Source organism: Neoarius graeffei, chromosome 1, assembly GCF_027579695.1.
Source record: "Neoarius graeffei isolate fNeoGra1 chromosome 1, fNeoGra1.pri, whole genome shotgun sequence".
In the NCBI taxonomy this organism is placed as follows: Eukaryota; Metazoa; Chordata; class Actinopteri; order Siluriformes; family Ariidae; genus Neoarius; species Neoarius graeffei.
The window spans coordinates 33,116,130-33,138,293 of NC_083569.1; the positions used below are offsets into that span (position 1 = coordinate 33,116,130).

Genomic DNA, 22,164 nt, shown 5'->3' on the forward strand with positions numbered 1-22,164 from the left:
GTCATCTATATCCCCCGCCCTATATACCAAGTTTCAAGATATTGTCACATTTTTCAAGTTCTGCTGCATGAAACCAACCCTACCTCTTTACACTGACCTCAGCAGCCCATGGCATAAGCCCATCGGACCTTTGGTCCAGGTGAGCTAAAAATTAAAATCTCACATTTCTTAGTCTCAAAAGGCAAATATACATTACTTAATCAACACATATACCAACTTTCAAGACCGTACCACTCAATTTTCAAGTTCTGCTCCGGAAACAAAACCTACCCCCCTAAGATTAACCTGAGAGACCAAGTCTGAAACTGTTTCCGTGGAAACTTGAACAATTAAAATTTCTCAAATTTCTTAGTACAAAAAGGCACATCTACATCACCTTGTTAACATGTACACCAAGTTTCAAATCCCTAGGAATAATTTTGGATACATGCTCTGGAAACGAACATTTTAACTTCGTTTCTAAAAGCAATCTATTTATGTAAAAATTTGAAAAATACTTTTTTCCCCAAAAAAAAATCCAAAATAGCAAAAAGGCACCAGTTCACATATTTGATATGTATACAAAGTTTGATGAAGATGTCTTCAGTAGTTTTAAAAGATATGGCCCCTGGGGTGTCGTGGCTCAGGTGGATAAGGTGCCATATCATAAATCCAGGGACCCGGGTTCGATTCCGACCCGAGGTCATTTCCCGATCCCTCCCCGTCTCTCTCCTACTCATTTCCTGTCTCTACACTGTCCTATCCAATAAAAGGTGGAAAAAGCCCCCAAAAAAATCTTAAAAAAAACAAAAAAAGATATGGCCCAGAAACGAAAACGTGACTGGACAGCCAGAACCTGTTTCTATATCCCCCGCCAAACTTTCTTTGTGCAGGAGATTTAAAAAACACAGAATTCAGGCTACTGGGTTTTTATTGCAAAATTAAAAGCAAGTATGACAGTCAAAGTGCCCAGAAGAACTGTTACTGGTTCTGTAAGATGGTCAGTAAAACCTACAGCTCATTTCCTTATAAAACTGCACTCACTAACTACTATTGTTTTTAAAGCAAAGGGTCGTCTCACACCAAACATTGAATTTGTTTCATTTATTATAGCTTACTGCTGTTTACAGTATTTTTTTTTAAATGTTGAAACAGGGTCATTCCGTGCCAACTCACCTAAATTTCAGGAACTCCCCCACATCACCGTCTCAGATTTTACTCAAAAAATTCTCTAATCAAGAATCATATGTTTGTACCACACATGCAAAATATTAGCCCCCAATTATGTTGTAGTTTTGGAACTACAGGCCTTTGAAATATTGATGTCAAAACACCACGTCGAAATTGGCTCTTTCCCCAACTTCAGAGACCCATAACTTTTTATTGCAGCTATCTAGAAAGTTGTGTGTGCAGATTCTTACTGAATGATACCCACTCTTTTCAAATCTGTTGCCAGAAAGCCTCTGAAAGACATACTTTTTGCATAATAGGAAGCCAAAAATGGCATTTTGGCCAAAATCGCTTAAAATTCATTAAAACTCAAAGGGGCCTAGTAGAAATATGAAACTAGTTAGATTTTTTTCCTCATTACATAGTAATTGTAGGGTTGTTATCTGTTCACAGAAACATATTTTGCGATGAAAATTATATTCCTGAATTTTTAAAAAATTTTTTAACATCTTACGTCCTTTCCGAGGGGGCTAAAATAGGGCATTTTTGCCATCTTATTTGTTAATGTGGCTAGGGGTTTAGGATCTTCTAGTTTTTTGTGAAGATGCTCTCATATAAGATGTAACTACTCCCTGATTTTTTTTAACAAACGCCCCTTGCTTCATATTTTAATAATTTTTTTTGTACATGGACAGTTTCATCATTTTTCACTTTTTTCCACATTCAGAACTCTGTAACTCTACATTGGAAAATTCCTACTAGCAGCTATTTCAGATTTACATACACTGACATACAAATTTTCATATTTTAGTAGTAGTCTGCCCAAGAAATTCATATTTTTCTTTCTATTGGGACCTAAAAACAGCTATTTGGCCAAAAATGACAAAAATGTTGACTTGATATTTTTCAAGTTCTGGAGGGAATGGGCTATTTTCCTCAAATTAAAGATGTGGTGACTTTTTCTATCCTGGAACAAGATCTCATCACAGCTTCTGCCCAATTGCACCCACTCAGCTGGAGATGAGAAGGGTTTCTTCTGATGTGGTACCATCATCGGTAGTGGACATAGGACCTGAAACCACACCAGTTTTACAGTCCCAGTTACAGGCCCCAAGCCAAATGTCCCAATCTGCACCAAATATGTACCAGCCAGGCAAATATATTGCCTGTGTTTATGACAGAAAATGGTACATTGGAAATATTGTCACCAGAAATGAAGAAGAAAATGATGTGTATGTCAATTTCATGAGACAAGGACGAGGCAACACATTCTCATGGCCACCACAAAGCAGGAAAGATGAATGTTGGGTGCCTTTGCTTCATGTCCTTTGTGTGGTAGAGGCCCCAAACATAAAAAGTGGGGGACGCCATTACCAACTAACAGAGGATGACTTCAAACTTGTGAAAGACTTAAGTTTTAACTTATGTACTACTAGATGACAGTTTATGAGTGTCTTAGCACATCACATGAAACTGTACTGCCTGTGAATGAATTACCCATTATCACGGATGCCCATATTTGACTTTAAATTATGTACAAATCTTGTGATGTTTTTCAACATCATGATCATGGATCATTGAATGTGTTAATATGTAAATAAAACCTCATTGCTAAATGTTTTGTGCTTACACAACCTTGAAGTATATAAAAAATACTACTCCAGAATTTTGTTGTTATTTTTCTATATTTTCCAAGGATATTCAACAAAAATTGCAATTATACCTAAAATTTTCTAATTGCAAAAAATAATATACAATACAGAAAAAGTTGTTCAGGAAATGTGTATGCCTAGATTAGGTTCTTATAAGCCTTAATTTGTGTGCAAAACACCCCTTTATTATTCCCTTGTTTATTAAAAGCTGCCCAGCGTTTTTGTCATTTTTGGCCAAATAGCTGTTTTTAGGTCCCAATAGAAAGAAAAATATGAATTTCTTGGGCATACAACTACTAAAATATGAAAATTTGTATGTCAGTGTATGTAAATCTGAAATAGCTGCTAGTAGGAATCTTCCAATTTAGAGTTACAGAGTTCTGAATGTGGAAAAAAGTGAAAAATGATGAAACTGTCCATGTACAAAAAAAATTATTAAAATATGAAGCAAGGGGCGTTTGTTAAAAAAAAAAAAAAATCAGGGAGTAGTTACATCTTATATGAGAGCATCTTCACAAAAAATTTGAAGATCCTAAACCCCTAGCCACATGACCAAATAAGATGGCGAAAATGCCCTATTTTAGCCCCCTCGGAAAGGACGTAAGATGTTAAAATTTTTTTTGTAAATTCAGGAATTGAAATTTCATGGCAAAATATGTTTCTGTGAACAGATAACAACCCTACAAATACTATGTAGTGAGGAAAAAAATCTAACTAGCTTCATATTTCTACTATGCCCCCTAGAGTTTTAATGAATTTTATGTGATTTTGGCCAAAACGTCATTTTTGGCTTCCCATTATGCAAAACGTATGTCCTTCAGAGGCTTTCTGACAACAGATTTGAAAAGAGTGGGTATCATTCAGTAAGAATCTGCACACACAACTGTCTAGATAGCTGCAATAAAAAGTTATGGGTCTCTGAAGTTGGGGAAAGAGCCATTTCGTCATGTGGTATTTTGACATCAAAATTTCAAAGGCCTGTAGTTCCAAAACTACAATGAATTGGGAGCTAATATTTTGCATGTGTGGTACAAACATATGATTCTTGATTATAGAATTTTTTGAGCAAAATCTGAGACGGTGATGTGGGGACCCTTAAGTGAGTTGGCACGGAATGACCCAACATTTCATTTTTAAGCCATTTTTGGTCTACAGCATTTCTTTACGTGTGCCAGACTTTTGCACAGTACTGTATATAAAATGGAACTGAATAATTACTGCCAGTTAATAAACCATGTCTCATTTTCATCAGGAGTATTAAAAAGGAGACAATTAAAAGCACCACAGCATGGATTTACACCAACAGTGTAAATAAGCTTTTTTTTTTAATTTAATTTGGGTTAGATAATAGAAAATCAATCTGAAATCTTTAAGAAACGCTGTACTAATACACAAGATGGTTCATAACAAGCACTTCATAAGCAGTTTGAACATGCAACATACCGGTCTGTAAAGCTGACCTGGACATTGTCAGCAGGGATTTTATGCACTCCTTTTAACGTGATGTAGACTTTTACAAATTTTTCTGACTGGTCCCACCCTGTAACAGGAAAAAAAACAAAAAACAAAACTGATTAACAGAGGCATTGAGATTAATGTAATGGAGGGCTTATTAGGCATAGGCCAGACACCAGTATACACACCATAATTGCTTATTTTGACAGTGTACCCCTTGACTGTTGTTTCTGCTTTGTCTCTAGAGTCTCTTTTTGCTTGCTCTTCCCTCTGTTGCCGTTTCTGAGCCAGTTCTTTCTCAATCTTTTTCTGCTCCTGTGAGAGGACATCCTGCACACGCTTCCTTTCACACGTCTCCAGGAGCCGCGTCACTTCTTTCAAGTCACTCTCAAGTCCTGTGATCTGAACAGCAAGTTTATTAATTAAGTACAACCCCGATTCCAAAAAAGTTGGGACAAAAGTACAAATTGTAAATAAAAACGGAATGCAATAATTTACAAATCTCAAAAACTGATATTTTATTCACAATAGAACATAGACAACATATCAAATGTCGAAAGTGAGATATTTTGAAATTTCATGACAGCAACACATCTCAAAAAAGTTGGGACAGGGGCAATAAGAGGCTGGAAAAGTTAAAGGTACAAAAAAGGAACAGCTGGAGGACCAAATTGCAACTCATTAGGTCAATTGGCAATAGGTCATTAACATGACTGGGTATAAAAAGAGCATCTTGGAGTGGCAGCGGCTCTCAGGCTACGTTTACATTAGACCGTATCTGTCTCGTTTTCTTCGCGGATGCACTGTCCGTTTACATTAAACCGCCTGGAAACGCCGGGAAACGGGAATCCGCCAGCGTCCACGTATTCAATCCAGATCGTGTCAGCTCCGGTGCTGTGTAAACATTCAGAATACGCGGATACACTGTGCTGAGCTCTAGCTGGCGTCTCATTGGACAAGGTCACTGTGACATCCACCTTCCTGATTCGCTGGCGTTGGTCATGTGACGCGACTGCTGAAAAACGGCGCGGACTTCCGCCTTGTATCACCTTTCATTAAAGAGTATAAAAGTATGAAAATACTGCAAATACTGATGCAAATACTGCCCATTGTGTAGTTATGATTGTCTTTAGGCTTGCCATCCTTCCACTTGCAAGTAGTAAGTGATATGCGCTGGGATCACACACACAGCGGCTCAGTCCCGAATCGTGGCTTGTTCACTTCACTCGCGCGCTGTGTGAGCTGCGCAGGGCCGGAGTGCGCACCCTCCAGAGGGCACTCGCTGTTCAGGGCGGAGTGATTTGGAGCGCAGGATGCCTGCGGAGCCGAGCGTATCCGTGTATTAGGCTTGCCATCCTTCTACTTGCAAGTGGTGAGCCTTGCGCGGCTTGCCATCCTTCTACTTGCAAGTGGTGAGCCTTGCGCATGCCCTAAATGCACTGGGATCATGTTACGCGCCGTCTGAAATGCACTGGGATCATGTTACGCGCCGTCTAAAGTCATGTGATTAGCGTATCCGCGTATTGGCGTTGCTGTGTGCACGGCTAACGGTTTTAGTGTAAACGCGAATCGTTTTAAGAACGTTAATCTGATGATCCGCTGATTCGACGTAATGTAAACGTAGCCTCAGAAGTAAAGATGGGAAGAGGATCACCAATCCCCCTAATTCTGCGCCGACAAATAGTGGAGCAATATCAGAAAGGAGTTCGACAGTGTAAAATTGCAAAGAGTTTGAACATATCATCATCTACAGTGCATAATATCATCAAAAGATTCAGAGAATCTGGAAGAATCTGTGTCTAAGGGTCAAGGCCGGAAAACCATACTGGGTGCCCGTGATCTTCGGGCCCTTAGACGGCACCGCATCACATACAGGCATGCTTCTGTATTGGAAATCACAAAATGGGCTCAGGAATATTTCCAGAGAACATTATCTGTGAACACAATTCACCGTGCCATCCGCCGTTGCCAGCTAAAACTCTATAGTTCAAAGAAGAAGCCTTATCTAAACATGATCCAGAAGCGCAGACATCTTCTCTGGGCCAAGGCTCATTTAAAATGGACTGTGGCAAAGTGGAAAACTGTTCTGTGGTCAGACGAATCAAAATTTGAAGTTCTTTATGGAAATCAGGGACGCCGTGTCATTCGGACTAAAGAGGAGAAGGACGACCCAAGTTGTTATCAGCGCTCAGTTCAAAAGCCTGCATCTCTGATGGCATGGGGTTGCATTAGTGCGTGTGGCATGGGCAGCTTACACATCTGGAAAGACACCATCAATGCTGAAAGGTATATCCAGGTTCTAGAGCAACATATGCTCCCATCCAGACGACGTCTCTTTCAGGGAAGACCTTGCATTTTCCAACATGACAATGCCAAACCACATACTGCATCAATTACAGCATCATGGCTGCGTAGAAGAAGGGTCCGGGTACTGAACTGGCCAGCCTGCCGTCCAGATCTTTCACCCATAGAAAACATTTAGCGCATCATAAAACGGAAGATACGACAAAAAAGACCTAAGACAGTTGAGCAACTAGAATCCTACATTAGACAAGAATGGGTTAACATTCCTATCCCTAAACTTGAGCAACTTGTCTCCTCAGTCCCCAGATGTTTACAGACTGTTGTCAAGAGAAAAGGGGATGTCTCACAGTGGGAAACATGGCCTTGTCCCAACTTTGAGATGTGTTGTCATGAAATTTAAAATCACCTAATTTTTCTCTTTAAATGATACATTTTCTCAGTTTAAACATTTGATATGTCATCTATGTTCTATTCTGAATAAAACATGGAATTTTGAAACGTCCACATCATTGCATTCCGTTTTTATTTACAATTTGTACTTTGCCCCAACTTTTTTGGAATCGGGGTTGTACATTTATGTGCCAAATGCTGTAAGGCATAAAATCCACAGTTATAAACAATGACCTCCTGTGAGTCCCAAGTTTGTAAATTGTTTGTCTAAATGTAATAAAGATTTCCAAATATATGACAAACTAACATTAAACAGAACTGACTAAACACATTTTTGGACTTGTCTATATGACAAATAAGAGATATACTGACAAAAAAAAAAAAAAAAAAAAAAAGTGCACGCGCAATGGTAAAAGCTGCATATATAAACTTGAATAAATACAGACAATTAAAAAAAAATTCTATCTTGATTTCACAGAAGGGGTAACATGGTGGTGCAGCGGTGAGCACAGTCGCCTCATAACAAGGAGGTTCTGGATTCAAACCTCACAGCTGACTGGAGCCTTTCTGTGTAGAGTTTGCATGTTCTCCTAGTGCCTGTGTGGGTTTCCTCCGGGTGCGCCGGTTTCCTCCCACAGTCCAAAGACATGTGGATTAGGTCAACTGGCTACTCTAAATTGCTCATGGGTGCAAGTGTGAATAGTTGTTTGCCTCTGTTACCCCTTTTCCACCAAATCAGTTCCAGGGCTGGTTCGGGGCCAGTGCTGGTTCACAACTCGTTCAACTTGCGAACCAGCTGAGAACCAGTTTGCTTTTCCATAGCTCGCGATGCCACGTCATTACGTCGCTGTATACGTCAGTTACGTCGCTACGTTTGCATAAACCTTGGCGCGAATATCGAAGCAAAAACAACACGGAAGAAGCAGCAGCAGCAACAACAATAATAATAAATGACTTCACGTTTGTACAGCTGCTGCTTCTCGTCGCTTAAAAATGGCGATCTTTCGCGGTCTTATTGTTGTTTGTCTTAACAACTCCGCCCCCCGCTGACGTAAGCGGTTCTTTCCTCTGGCCCAGCAGAGAGTTGGTGCTAGCCTGGAACCGGTTTTTCTGGCCCCAGAGCCAGTTCTTTGTCAGTGGAAACAGAAAACCTGGTTCCAAACTAAGCACTGGCCCCGAACCAGCCCTGGAACTGCTTTGGTGGAAAAGGGGCATGTGTTAACCCTGTGATAGATTGGAGACGTGCCCAGATTCCCAAAATCACCGAGGATTGGCTCCAGCTCCCCTCACAATCCTAACGGATAAGCAGCATCAAAGATGAATGGATGGATTGATTTCACAGGCAATTTAACAGCTGGTTATAAGGTATAAAATCAGTTGACGCTATAATCTGATGAAGATTCTTGTTTTTTGTTTATTTGATGTTCATCTCATCTCATTATCTCTAGCCGCTTTATCCTGTTCTACAGGGTCACAAGCAAGCTGGAGCCTATCCCAGCTGACTACAGGCGAAAGGCGGGGTACACCCTGGACAAGTCGCCAGGTCATCACAGGGCTGACACAGACAACCATTCACACTCACATTCACACCTACAGTCAATTTAGAGTCACCAGTTAACCTAACCTGCATGTCTTTGGACTGTGGGGGAAACCGGAGCACCCGGAGGAAACCCACACGGACACGGGGAGAACATGCAAACTCCGCACAGAAAGGCCCTCGCCGGCCACGGGGCTCGAACCCGGACCTTCTTGCTGTGAGGCGACAGCGCTAACCACTACACCACCGTGCCGCCCCCTTATTTCATGTTTTTCACCTGAAATCAGTTAGCCTGTTAATTTTCCCCACAAAATTGACCTCATATTTGATATCAAATAATGCAAAGGGATTACCGTAAATCCTCTAATATAGGCTGGGGCCTTTATTTCACTCAAGTGCATCTTGGTCCAGGCCATTATTGGAAGGAGGCCAGAATTAGAGGCAGGCCTCTATTTCTATTTGAGCAAAACAGACTACCAGTGGAATGAATAAAAACGAGATTTTGTGTCTATTTGAACCTATAAAATAGGTTGATGCTTGGTTGCCTGGTTACCACCAGACCTACCGGTAATCACAATCAGGGGCGCCTGCAGGGTTGAACTGTAAGGTACGCACTAGCGGTGTAATCCCCCCCCAAAAAAAAAAAAAAAAACGCTTGCGTGCTGCAGTTTCTATGAAGAGTCGATCTATAGGCTTATACACAAAACAACGATAGAACTTTAACAATAGCCTTCCATGAACACAGGCTGATATTTGAACAACATATGTGAACTACACACGACAATAAACAAACTCTTTATAGCCTCGATTAGAATCTAGTGAACTTGCTCAGCACTACCGTACGCACGACTCTGACACACACTGTAGCGCAACGTGGGGTACAGAGACTCGTTGAAAAACTCCTCAGGTATTTTTTTGAATTTACCGAAAATCAGAGTAGAAGGAGCCACCCACCCTCTGTCTGGTTTGAAGCGGTTCTGTAGGACATTGAGCTTTACAGAGTCCGGTGCACATTTTAAGGCATCTGGTTGAAGTTTACCTATGTCTGATAAATCTGATGTCAGTGATAGCGGGCTGACTCGTGGCTCATTAGTAAAGCTATCTGATGGCTCATTTGTCAGCAAGGTGGAGCAACCATCTACTTCTGATCATAAGGGACATGGGGAGATGTAGGTGTTCTTATATGAAATTCACTGGATGTATGGCTAGTTTCAAACTCAGAGGTAGATGAAGGCAATTCCCTCAAAGGAACTGAGCTAGCATCCAGCTGCAGCGTACTGCTGCTCGGTTGTGGAGGAGTGGAAGCTGCCGGTGCCGTGTTACTGGCTGATACTGGAGAGGACTGGCAAGCAGATGACACCCCTGGATCACTGCTTTTGGACTTTTTCATAAAAGTCTGAAACAAGCTCGTTTGTTTCAGGGTTCGTTTACTCATTTTTGACTCGCTTCTCAATAAATTCTCGCACAAGCTCTGACTACTGACGATTGTCTGTCTCCGTTTCTCAAAACTGGAGAGAATCTCAGTGGTGCAAGAAAAGTATATCTGCATTGACCAATGAGCTTTCTTGGTCACGCATACCCCGCCCACTCCTGAAGCACACAAATGCGCCGGCACACACACGTGTCTCTCTCTCTCTCTCTCTCTCTCTCAAATTATGTTGCATTGTCAAAGCATTCAGGTAACAATTATAATTTAAAAAAAAAATCTCTCTCCCCAAGGTACGCCTAGTGCGTACGGCCATACGCCTGGCGGCGCCACTGATCACAATTGTCTTTCAGATCGGAACGATTGTGTAAGGCCACTATGATCTCAGAAACATCGTTGGTTATAGCCCTGGCCTGTATTAGAGTCCGGCCATTATTTACCTCCTCCGACAGCGAGACCGGCCAATATTAGAGTCCCGGCCAGTAATGGAATACAGGCCAGTATTAGAGGATTTACTGTATGCTGATACAAAACCCCCTCATTATTCATTTATGTATATAGTCATGGCCAAAAGTTGAGACGGACACAAATGTTGGTTTTCACACTGTTTGCTACTTCAGTGTTTTTAGATCTTTTTGTCAGAGGTTTCTATGGTTTTCCGAAGTACAATTATAAGCATTTCATAAGTTTCAAAGGCTTTTATTGACAAAATACATCAACTTTAGGCAAAGAGTCAATATTCACAGTGTTGACCCTTTTTCAAGACTCCTGCCCTGGCATGCTGGATATAAGCTTCTGGGCCAAATCCTGAGTGATGGCAACCCATTCTTGCATAATCAGTGTTGGGAGTTTATCACAATTTTTGGGCTTTTGTTTGTTTGTTCAATTGCTGTGAAGACGGCTTCAGGGTGCCCAAGAAAGTCCAGCAAGTGCCAGGACAGTCTCCTAAAGAGGATTCAGCTACGGGATCAGGTCACCACCAGTCCAGAACTTGCTCAGGAATGGCAGCAGGCAGGTGTGAGTGCATCTGCATGCACAGTGAGGTGAAGACATTTGGAGGATGACCTGGTGTCAAGAAGAGCAGCAAAGAAGCCACTTCTCTCCAAGAAAAAAAAAAAAATCAATCAAGGACAGACTGACATTCTGCAGCAAGTACAGGGATTGGACTGCAGAGGACTGAGGTAAGGTTATTTTCTCTGATGAAGCTCCCTTCAGACTGTTTGGGACATCTGGAAAAATGATTGTCCAGAGAAAGAAAGGTGTGTGCTACCATGAGTCCTGTGTCATGCCAACAGTCAAGCATCCTGAGACTATTCATGTGTGGGGTTGCTTCTCATCCAAGGGAGTGGGCTCACTCACAATTCTGCCTAAGAACACTGCCATGAATAAAGAATGGTATCAAAACATCCTCCAAGAGCAACTTCTCCCAACGATCCAGGAGCAATTTGGTGATGAACAAGACAAAAGTGATAACTAAGTGGCTTGGGGAACAAAACATTGAAATTTTGGGTCCATGGCCAGGAAACTCCCCAGATCTTAATCCCATCGAAAACCTGTGGTCCATCCTCAAAAAGCTGGTGGACAAACCAAAACCCAAAAGTTGTGATGAACTCCAAACGCTGATTATGCAAGAATGGGTTGCCATCAGTCAGGATTTGGCCCAGAAGCTGATATCCGGCATGCCAGGGCCAGTTGCAGGGGTCTTGAAAAAGAAGGGTCAACACTGTAAATATTGACTCTTTGCATACACTGGATGTATTTGTCAAAAGCCTTTGAAACTTATGAAATGCTTATAATTGTATTTCAGTATACCATAGAAACATCTGACAAAAAGATCTAAAAACAGTGAAGCAGAAAAAACTTTGTGAAAACCAAAATGTGTGTCAGTCTCAAAACTTTTGCACACAATATTGTGTGTGTGTGTGTATATATATATATATATATATATATATTTTTTTTTTTTTTTTTTTTTTTAAACATTGTGACCCATACCTGCGACATTTTCTTCAGCAATTTATGGAAGATAAATTCAAATTTGTAAAATCACAAAAAAAAAAAAAGGCTCTTCATTTTCGGAGATTAATAACTTCCAGGTTTATTAGTGTTTGCAAAGCACTATATTGTTATCCCCAGGCTGCTTCTTCTCAGTGATTTTGTGTGATTAATTCAGCTTGAAACATAGAAACTTTGTTGTGCAGAACTTGTAAATGACACTTGTCATTTTCATATTCCACTTTCATCCATTCCCCCCCCCAGACTCTGAATGGAAAATTTTCCTACTGCTCCCTTTTAGTTCATTTTTGAAAGAACAGCCTCCCTTCCAAACTTACTAGACATGTTCTGGACAATACTACTGTACTATACACTCCACCTCTTTTCCTCGCCCACTCTCCTGCTTTCTGGCTCCTCACCCCCAGTCCCTCACTTTTCCTCCCATTGACTTCAGTTCATTTTTCAATGTCTAACTGCTCTTTGAAATTCAAAGCTGGGACCACTGAAGTGATAAAGGTCATTAGCTTACAAACTACCTTACATAAACACAGCATAACCTTTCCTCTGCTCCTCTTTCTCTCCATTTTTCATCCCTCCATCCTCCCATTAGAGCCCACTGATTTTATTACTTCTACCTCTCAAATTAGAGTCATGAAACCTGGTATATGGATTCAACTGCAACAGTACATCGCTCAACTGCTTTTCATACTAATGATACTCATCTCTCTCACTTATCCCTCCATCCTTCCAGAGCAAACCACTGATTTTACTGCTGCTTCAACTTTTAAGGTAGGACTGCCAAATCTCTTCTGTCGATTCAACTGCTGAAACAAGATGCCATCCATCTACCGTATCTATCCATTCCTTTACTTGTCTCTCAGTAGCTTCAACTTACCTCTCTCTTCCTTAATGTGTAAACTCTGTATAACCCCCTCTCACTCCTTCCGTCTTTCAATCATTCTAAAATCACCCATCCTTCCATCTACAATATCTATCCATTTCTTTACTTCTCACAATAGCTTCAACTTACCCATCTCTTTCTTCATTTTATTTGTCTCTAATCTCTGGATAACCCCATCTGTCTTTCAATCACTATTCATCCATCCAGTCTGGATGTCTATCCAGTCATCCATTTTTTTTAAACTTGTCTCTCAATATCTTCAACTTGCCCATCTTTCATGTATTTATGTCTAAATTCTGTATAATCCTCCTTTCATTCCCTCTGCCTTTCAATCACCATCCATCCATCTACAATATCTATCCACTTCTTTACTTCTCTCAATAGCTTCAACATACCCATCTCTCATTTTATTTGTGTCTAACTTCTGTATAATCCCCTCTCACTTCATGTCTTTCAATCACTATTCATCCATCCACCCACCCACAGTATCAGTCCATCCAGCCATCCATTTTTTTTAAACTTCTGTCTCTCAATATCTTCAACTTGCCCATCTTTCATGTATTTATGTCTAAATTTTGTATAATCCCCCTCTCACTCCCTCTGCCTTTCAATCACCATCCAGCTATCTACAGAATCAATCTATCCATTTTTTTCTTCTCTCAAGATCTTCAACTTACCCATCTCTTTCTTCATTTATTTGTCTAAACTCTGTATAACCCCTCACTCATTTCCTCTGCATTTCAATTACTATCCATCCATCCACCTCCCTACAAAATTGATCGACCCATTTCTTTACTTCTGCCCCTCAATATCTTCAACATACCCATCTCTCTTCATTGTGTGTGTCTAATCCCTGTATAACCCCCTCTCACTCCATCTGTCTTTCAATCACTATCCATCCATCCACAGTATGGATGTCTATCCAGCTATCCATTTTTTTAACTTCTGTCTCTCAATATCTTCAACTTGCCCATCTCTTTCTTAATGTATGCATGTTTAAACTCTGTATAACCTCCCTCTCACTGTATAACCTGCATTTCATTGATGGCATCATGAATTCACAGACGTATTGCTCTATACTGAAAGAGAAGATGCTACCATCACTCTGTGCCCTTGGTCCTTGTGCACTTTTCCAACATGACAATGATCCTAAACACACATCTGAGGCCACTGTTGGATTTCTGAAGAAGAACAGGGTGAAAGTGATTCAGTGGCCAAGTATGTCTCCTGATCTGAACCCAATTGAACACCTATGGGGAATTCTGAAGAGACAAGTTGAGCATCACTCTCCATCCAGCATCCAGTCACTAAAAGAGGTCATTGTTGAAGAATGGAAAAAGATTGATGTTGCAAAATGTCACCAACTTGTTCATTCCATACCTAGAAGACTTGGTGCTGTCATTAAAAATCATGGAGGCCATACAAAGTACTAGATGTAGTAGTTTTGGTTGTGGGGTGTACTCATTTTTGTACTACCCTAATTTGAGTAAAACTGAAAAAAATGTGTAATCTAAGTTTATACTATTAACCTTACTTTCACGTTATACACTACCATTCAAAAGTTTGGGGTCACCCAGACAATTTTGTGTTTTCCATGAAAAGTCACACTTTTATTTACCACCATAAGTTGTAAAATGAATAGAAAATATAGTCAAGACATTTTTCTGGCCATTTTGAGCATTTAATCGACCCCACAAATGTGATGCTCCAGAAACTCAGGCCCTGTCTACACGGCAACGGATTCAGGTGACTCTGATACAATTGCTTATCATTTCGGCCTGGCGTCCACACGGCACCGGCGTTTTGGGTGCCCAAAACGCAATCTTTTTGAGAACGGGTTCCAGAGTGGAAAGATCTGGCAACGTTGCCGTTGTGAAGTCGTCTGGATGAGTAGAACGGATTTGTTTACGATGACGTCACAACCACATGACTGAGTGCTTCACGCCGGGTAGAAGTGTAATGAACTCGATGCAAGTTGTCAACAAATCCTATAACTTGGTTCATGAAACGCGCTTACAAAATATTTTCACTGTGAATATTTATTGTGTAATGGTGCAAGGTGAGAGAGAGAGAGAGAGAGAGAGAGAGAGAGACTCTGCCCTTAGGGCAGAGTCAATCCCGCCAGCAAAAATAGGAAAAAAAAAAGGAGCGATCTCACCTCTTCAGATGTTGGTTTAAGTCCTACAATACATTCCTCAAAAAGGGCGTAGAAGAGCAAATTAATCCATCAACGTGTAGCATTCAATTTATTCCGGACCATTAAAGACGCCGCCTTCCGCGTAGAATCATACGTCATCCTCGCCGCCATATTGGATAGGTCAAAGCGGAGAATAAAGATTCATGTGCTGCGTTTAACTGTACCAACAGGTTTACCGTCCAAAGGAGATCACATGGGATTACCTTTCACAGGTGAGAAACAACAAATTAATCCATCAACGTGTAGCATTCAATTTATTCCGGACCATTAAAGACGCCGCCTTCCGCGTAGAATCATACGTTATCCTCGCCGCCATATTGGATAGGTCAAAGCGGAGAATAAAGATTAGCTGCGTTTAACTGTACCAACAGGTTTGCCGTCCAAACGAGATCACATGGGATTACCTTTCACAGGTGAGACTGGAAAAATACTTTTCATTGTATTTGGTCATTATAATGTAATTTTACGAACAGATTTTCCTGACTTTGTGGCTAATATGAAGTCTCGCGCATAATAGTTTATGCGCATGCGTCCTTACTTCTATTCTTCTGGTGTCTCCAAAGGGACCGTCTTACAGCGCCCCTAGAGGTGTGGCATGTGTATTGCATCGTTTTCAGCAAGCATTGCGTTGCCATATGGACCTGATATTTTACTGATCGTTGCCCATTTGGACGCGATATGTTTTTAAATAACATCTCGTTGCCGTTGTCGTGTGGATGTAGCCTCAATCTGCTCAAAGGAAGGTCAGTTTTATAGCTTCTCTAAAGAGCTCAACTGTTTTCAGCTGTGCTAACATGATTGTACAAGGGTTTTCTAATTATCCATTAGCCTTCTGAGGCAATGAGCAAACACATTGTGCCATTAGAACACTGGAGTGAGAGTTGCTGGAAATGGGCCTCTATACACCTATGGAGATATTGCACCAAAAACCAGACATTTGCAGCTAGAATAGTCATTTACCACATTAGCAATGTATAGAGTGTATTTCTGATTAGTTTAAAGTGATCTTCATTGAAAAGAACAGTGCTTTTCTTTCAAAAATAAGGACATTTCAAAGTGACCCCAAACTTTTGAACGGTAGTGCAAGTTAAACAAATGTTATATTACATTTTCAGCATTTTGGAAATTGTGTTCATTGAGATATTGTTTAAAATGTTACTTTTCAAAAGGGGTGTACTCATTTATGCTCAGCACTGTATCTATCCATTTCTTTACTTCTCTCAATAGCTTCAACTTACACACCTACCGTATTTTTCCAATGTATTTGTGTCTAAACTGTGTGCAACCCCCCTCTCTCACTTCCTTTCTCTTTCAATGCCTCCATCCATCCACACTGTCTCTCTCAAAACGTATTTCCTTCAAATCTAGCATTAATATAACGAGTTAATACCTAACTCAGCTGAATCAATAATATTAGTTTGTAACACTACCACAGAGCACAGCTTTCCTCCAAACGGTCTGTGAAACACACCAACAGTCAGCTATAACCATCACACACAACTACAACAACATCAGCCATTCAGTGCCACAAATCATCATCATACCTGTTCACTAAGGTCCATAACTGTGTCTGCTTTAAAAAGAAGCGTTTCCTTAAATGTATTTTATCGGATAAACACAAATAAAACGATAATATTCAAACTACAACACGCAGGATCGTAAACAGCAAACTCCACAGTAGGCGCATGTGCAGTGTCACCGCTTTTCTAGAAAGATTCTGCTCTGCTGCGATACTTCCGGTTCCGTAACAAAGTAAAAGTTGCTTCAATATTTTTATTCCATACGCTGATTAAAAGAACAGCTGAACGAAAAAAAACCCAAACAAACACATCACTGCAGATATATAAGATTACTAGAAATAAATATTCAAAAACAATTATTTTTAATCAACCAATCAATCACACGCGCGCGCGGGCACACAAACCAAATTTCAAAATAAAAGGCAGCGAGTTCTTCCTGTTGCATAAAAATATATTCAACAGAAAATAAAAACGTTAAGATTTAAGCAACACTAAATGCTTGGTGACTAATTCTAAACTTATAGATACATTTACATAAGATTAATAAGCTTCATTTATCATTTCCCCTAAATTTAAAGAGGTAGGGGAGAGTGGGGTGAGATGTGCCAGTTTTTACTAAAAGTGACTTTAAAGCGAGGCCATGACAGTAAGGGCCAATTTATGCTGACAACGCAGTCCTCGCAGATGACGTCGCAGACAGTGTCTGCGTAGCCCCCCCCCCCCCCCCCCCCCCTTCGCAGACGCTCTGCGCGCACCTCCCAAAAATTATGACCACCGCAGAAGCCTCGCAGACAGCATCGCAGACAAGAGGGCTCTGATTGGTCCACTCTACATCCGCTGTACACGCACTTCCGCTTCCCTACTTTCCCGGTTTGGTTTGTTTTCGCGACCGCCATTTTTAAAACACGAGCGAAGATGGAGCAGCACGAAGAGCGGTTGATCGAGGAAGTGAGGAAGTACGTACATCTATACGACTCCAGTTCTAGTCATTATAAGCTATGATTATAAGTAACTGGAGGATAAACACTCCACTAACCACACCCACCAACTACTCCTAGCGACTTCGCACCCCCTTGCATTGTGGCGGTGAATAACATCGCGCACGCCTATTACTCCCCGCTCAACGATAAATTACAACTGTCTGCGAAAAGCTATCTGCGAAAGCCTTGTCGCAAGAGCATGCAGAGGCCTTAACGCTTCCAACCGGACCCGGCGCCGTGGGGGGGCGAAAGGGGGTGTCGCCCCCTTGTGGCTACAGCCCCGCCCCCTCAACAGAGACTCAGGGCCTCTGCATGCTCTTGCGACAAGGCTTTCGCAGATAGCTTTTCGCAGACAGTTGTAATTTATCGTTGAGTGGGGAGTAATAGGCGTGCGCGATGTTATTCACCGCCACAACGCAAGGGGGCACGAAGTCGCGAAATCGCTAGGAGTAGTTGGTGGGTGTGGTTAGTGGAGTGTTTATCCTCCAGTTACTTATAATGACTAGAACTGGAGTCGTATAGATGTATGTACTTCCCCGATCAACCGCTCTTCGTGCTGCTCCATCTTCGCTCGTATTTTTAAAAATTGCGGTCGTGAAAACAAACCGGGAAAGTAGGGAAGCGGAAGTGCGTGTACAGTGGATGTAGAGTGGACCAATCGGAGCCCTCTTGTCTGCGACGCTGTCTGCGAGGCTTCTGCGGTGGTCACAATTTTGGGAGGTGCGCGCAGAGCGTCTGCGAAGGGGGGGGCTACGCAGACGCCATCTGCGACGCTATCTGCGAGGACTGCGTTGTCAGCATAAATTGGCCTTTAGATCATTTAATTGTTTTCTTATGAAAATATAATGTATTATAGACGTATTAATAATTTGCATTTTCAAATACGAAATATGAAGTGGTTGCGCATTGCACAAAAATACATTTCACATAAATCACTACTAAAACTGGCACGGTAGAACAAATCTGATTGGTTGTTATGACACAAGTGCACTGTCTCTGCAATATCCTGTAATATGCAGTCAAGTTTACGGGAGTAGTCTTCCCCCCACCGAATTAAACGAATTCAATCACAATATTGTGAATCCATTTTCTTTCTTCGTAGGCTAAGTTTATCTCTGTTTATGTTGGTGTATGTGTTCATATATGGTCCGCTTTGTGCTCAAATAGCGTAAGAATATGTGTCGTTGACGTCACCCCCCATGCAGCGGGGGTGAAAATTCATCACTTCAGAGTGTTTTGTCCCCTACACGCCTAAACTGGGATTGCGGATTAAGTGGTTAGCGTTGACTCGGTGCGAGTCAGGAAGGCTATTACTGGTGCAGCCGCGGGGTCTGTTGATTTTTTTAAATTATGATTTTGGCCGCCAAGTACCTTAGACTTGCATTGACGTTTTGTTTTCATGCCGCGGAGCTATTTGTATGTATTTTAAATTTAAAGGACTTGCCTGTAGGTTTGTGTGTGTTGTTTTATGTTTGGCATCTTTCCGGGTGTAACGCGTGTCTGTGAGAAAATTGGAGGGGAGGGTTAACAGGTGGGCACGGGTGTTGATAAAGCACAACTGCCCTGGTAATATGTCACATGATTTTCCCGTACTAAAGCAACCTTCGGGGCCATGGTTTTGTGGTTGGTGCAGTTAATTGTTTGAAACACGTTGTCAGACCGCCATCACTACTACACACTATATGAAAAATATTTGCCCCCTTGCGATTTCTAATTGCCCCCTTAGTAAACTGTTCCTGGCACCGGGCCTGCTTCCAACCAGGGCTGTAGCCAGCATATTAAAATCACCGAGGTCCCATCTCATTATCTCTAGCCGCTTTATCCTGTTCTACAGGGTCGCAGGCAAGCTGGAGCCTATCCCAGCTGACTATGGGCGAAAGGCAGGGTACACCCTGGACAAGTCGCCAGGTCATCACAGGGCTGACACATAGACACAGACAACCATTCACACTCACATTCACACCTATGGTCAATTTAGAGTCACCAGTTAACCTAACCTGCATGTCTTTGGACTGTGGGGGAAACCGGAGCACCCAGAGGAAACCCACGCGGACACGGGGAGAACATGTAAACTCTGCACAGAAAGGCCCTCATCGGCCATGTGGCTCGAACCCAGACCTTTTTGCTGTGAGGCGACAGCGCAAACCACTACACCACCATGCCACCCACACAAGAGAGCTATTCCTGAAATTACTTTTAATGGTGTTTGAACTGAATTGCATCAGTTTTGAAAAAAAAAATGTATGTGGCATTCCCACCAAGATCCTCTTACCCTCTCTAATATCACGAGGTAAAGTTATCCATGGCAAACATAAGCTGAAACTTTCCACTCTATTGCTCTGGCTTATCGAATGATTTATTTATAAAATCACAAACAAGGTAGGCTACAACTGCGCTGCTTCGAAAATGCAAATTTAACAGCTTCATGAAAGTGCGCTGACGGTTACCATGAAAAAAAAACATGTCTACTGCACTGCGTTCCTCCCCTGAGTCGTGCACTCATTCGTTTTTGTGTTCTTGGTCTCAGATCCGCACGCACCAAACAGACACAGAAGACAGAATCAACATTTAACATAATTAACAATGCACTTTTTACGGAGACGTTTTAATGTTATTCTTTATTTTTTTATCCAGTTGAATATTTAGCGTACAAATGTATTTTCAGCTCTTAAAAATGACCGAGGTCTGGACCTCGGTGGCCTCATAGCTGGCTACGGCCATGCTTCCAACAAAATTATGTACGTATATTTCAGGATGTGGTGCATCCCTGGGAACAATCACTTTGGATCTGAAATATAGTATTTAAGAAATATAGCTTTCTGAAAAAAAGTGGTCTTGTTGCGAGGCAAGTTGTGCCTTTGGAGAAAATACATTGGGGTAAATTGTGCCATTGATTATGAAGAAGAAGAAGAAGAAACCTTTTTTTCATCACATGCACACTTCAAGCACAGTGAAATTCAACCACAGTGAAATTCCCCCCCCCCCCCCCCCCCCCCCCAAGCCTTCTTGGGTTTTTTTTCGTTTTTTTTTTTTTTTGGGACCGTTTTTTTTTTTGCGCCCGCGCTCGTGCCGCCGCCCCCCCCCCGCGTTGGGCTCTGTATTAGCCAACAGAATGTTAACAGCTTTTAGAGATGGGATTTATGGCTCTTTGATGGGATCCGCATCTTTGTGATCCGTTCTTTGAAAAGAGCCGTTCAAAAGACTGGCTCATTTGGCTCTTTTTAAATATTTATTCAGTTTTAAGAAGACAGCATCTAAAGAAGCCAGATCCCTCTGCTTAGACAGTGTCATCAATATTTCTGGACATACCTTTTATATAAAGCAACCTAGGCTTACATTATTGTAACCCCTAGACGCTCATAAATAACCATTAAAAAACAATGAGGGCTTCAATGAATGTTCATACAGAACAAACAAAATGACGAAAGAATAAATTAAATGAATGTCTGTGCAAAGTAGTTTTCCCACAATATTATCATTAATATCACACAACAACATTATAAACTATATACAAAACAATTTGAACTATTAGGCAAACAGATAAAACTTGAATAAATAAAAGGCAAATGCTGTTTAGCCTACTTCTTGTCCTTGGGCAAAAAAGAATGACAGAAAGAACGGCTCCCCCAGCTCGAGACTCGGTTCTCATTGTTCATGCCTAGGAGCCGTTCAAAAGAATCGGTTCGTTCGCGAATGTCACAACACTAACAGCTTTACATGGTCGTTTAAACATTTCTCGTCGTGTGTTGTACGTCGTGGACACGGCCCGTTATAAATTTGCTGTTACCAGAATGGCAATGATCAAGTCGTAATGTATTACTTAAGACTCTGTGTAATGTCATAGTAGTGTAGTACTATGGTAGTAAAGTCTTTTTGATGACTAGTACAACGTTCCGCTGGCGGGATTGTGCATATTATGGGGCTACGACAAGTTAGGTACACACACACACACACACACTGATGACGTCACCTGCGCAACTTTGGTATTGGGCTTCCCCATCCAAAATGTTCACCCCCCCGCCCGTCTTGTTTTTTTTTTCGGGGTTTTTTTTTGGGGGGACCTTTTTTTTTTGGGACCGTTTTTTTTTTTTTTCGCGCCCGTGCTCGTGCTGCCCCCCGCGATGCCGCCCCGGGCGGCTGCCCGGTCGGCCCGCCCCCAGGACCGCCCCTGTCTGCATTTAACCCATCTGAAGCAGTGAACACACGCACACACTCAGAGCAGTGGGCAGCCACATCATAGCGCCCGGGAAGCAGTCAGGGGTCAGGTACCTTGCTCAAGGGCACCTCAGCCCAAGGCCACCCCATGTTAACCTAACTGCATGTCTTTGGATTGTGGGGGAAACCGGAGCACCCGGAGGAAACCCACACAGACACAAGGAGAACATGCAAACTCCACACAGAAAGGCCCTCGCCGGCCGCTGGGTTCGAACCCAGAACCTTCTTGCTGTGAGGCGACCGTGCTAACCACTACACCGCCATGCCGCCCCCAACTCCCGTGTGTCTGCTCTCCTCCTGCTATTGCTCTGAAGTAAAACAGTATATTTTGATCTCAGAAACTGTAATGCTATATAAATGCTAGACGAATTCAATACAAAATTACTCATTTAAGGTTTATTTAAAGTTATTTTACAACATCAAAGGCAAATTTTCATACAATCCTA

At 41.7% G+C, this 22,164-nt stretch overlaps 1 protein-coding gene across 2 annotated transcripts in view; it reads right to left on the reverse strand.

Moving 5' to 3' along the window:
- cacybp (calcyclin binding protein) overlaps positions 1-16,707 on the reverse strand; it is a 32,375-nt gene extending 15,668 nt beyond the window's left edge. Inside the window, exons 1-3 of one of the 2 annotated variants that reach the window (XM_060922764.1) lie at positions 16,548-16,707; positions 4,445-4,658; positions 4,245-4,341 (exon numbers count right to left, since the gene is read on the reverse strand). In XM_060922764.1, coding sequence (XP_060778747.1) covers positions 4,245-4,341; positions 4,445-4,658; positions 16,548-16,565 — 329 coding nt within the window. In that variant the 5' untranslated portion in view covers positions 16,566-16,707. Of the gene's footprint in view, positions 1-4,244; positions 4,342-4,444; positions 4,659-8,840; positions 8,938-16,547 lie in introns of those variants that run through there. The other variant, XM_060922755.1, reaches the window with a different exon arrangement.
- Positions 16,708-22,164: the final 5,457 nt, after the last annotated feature.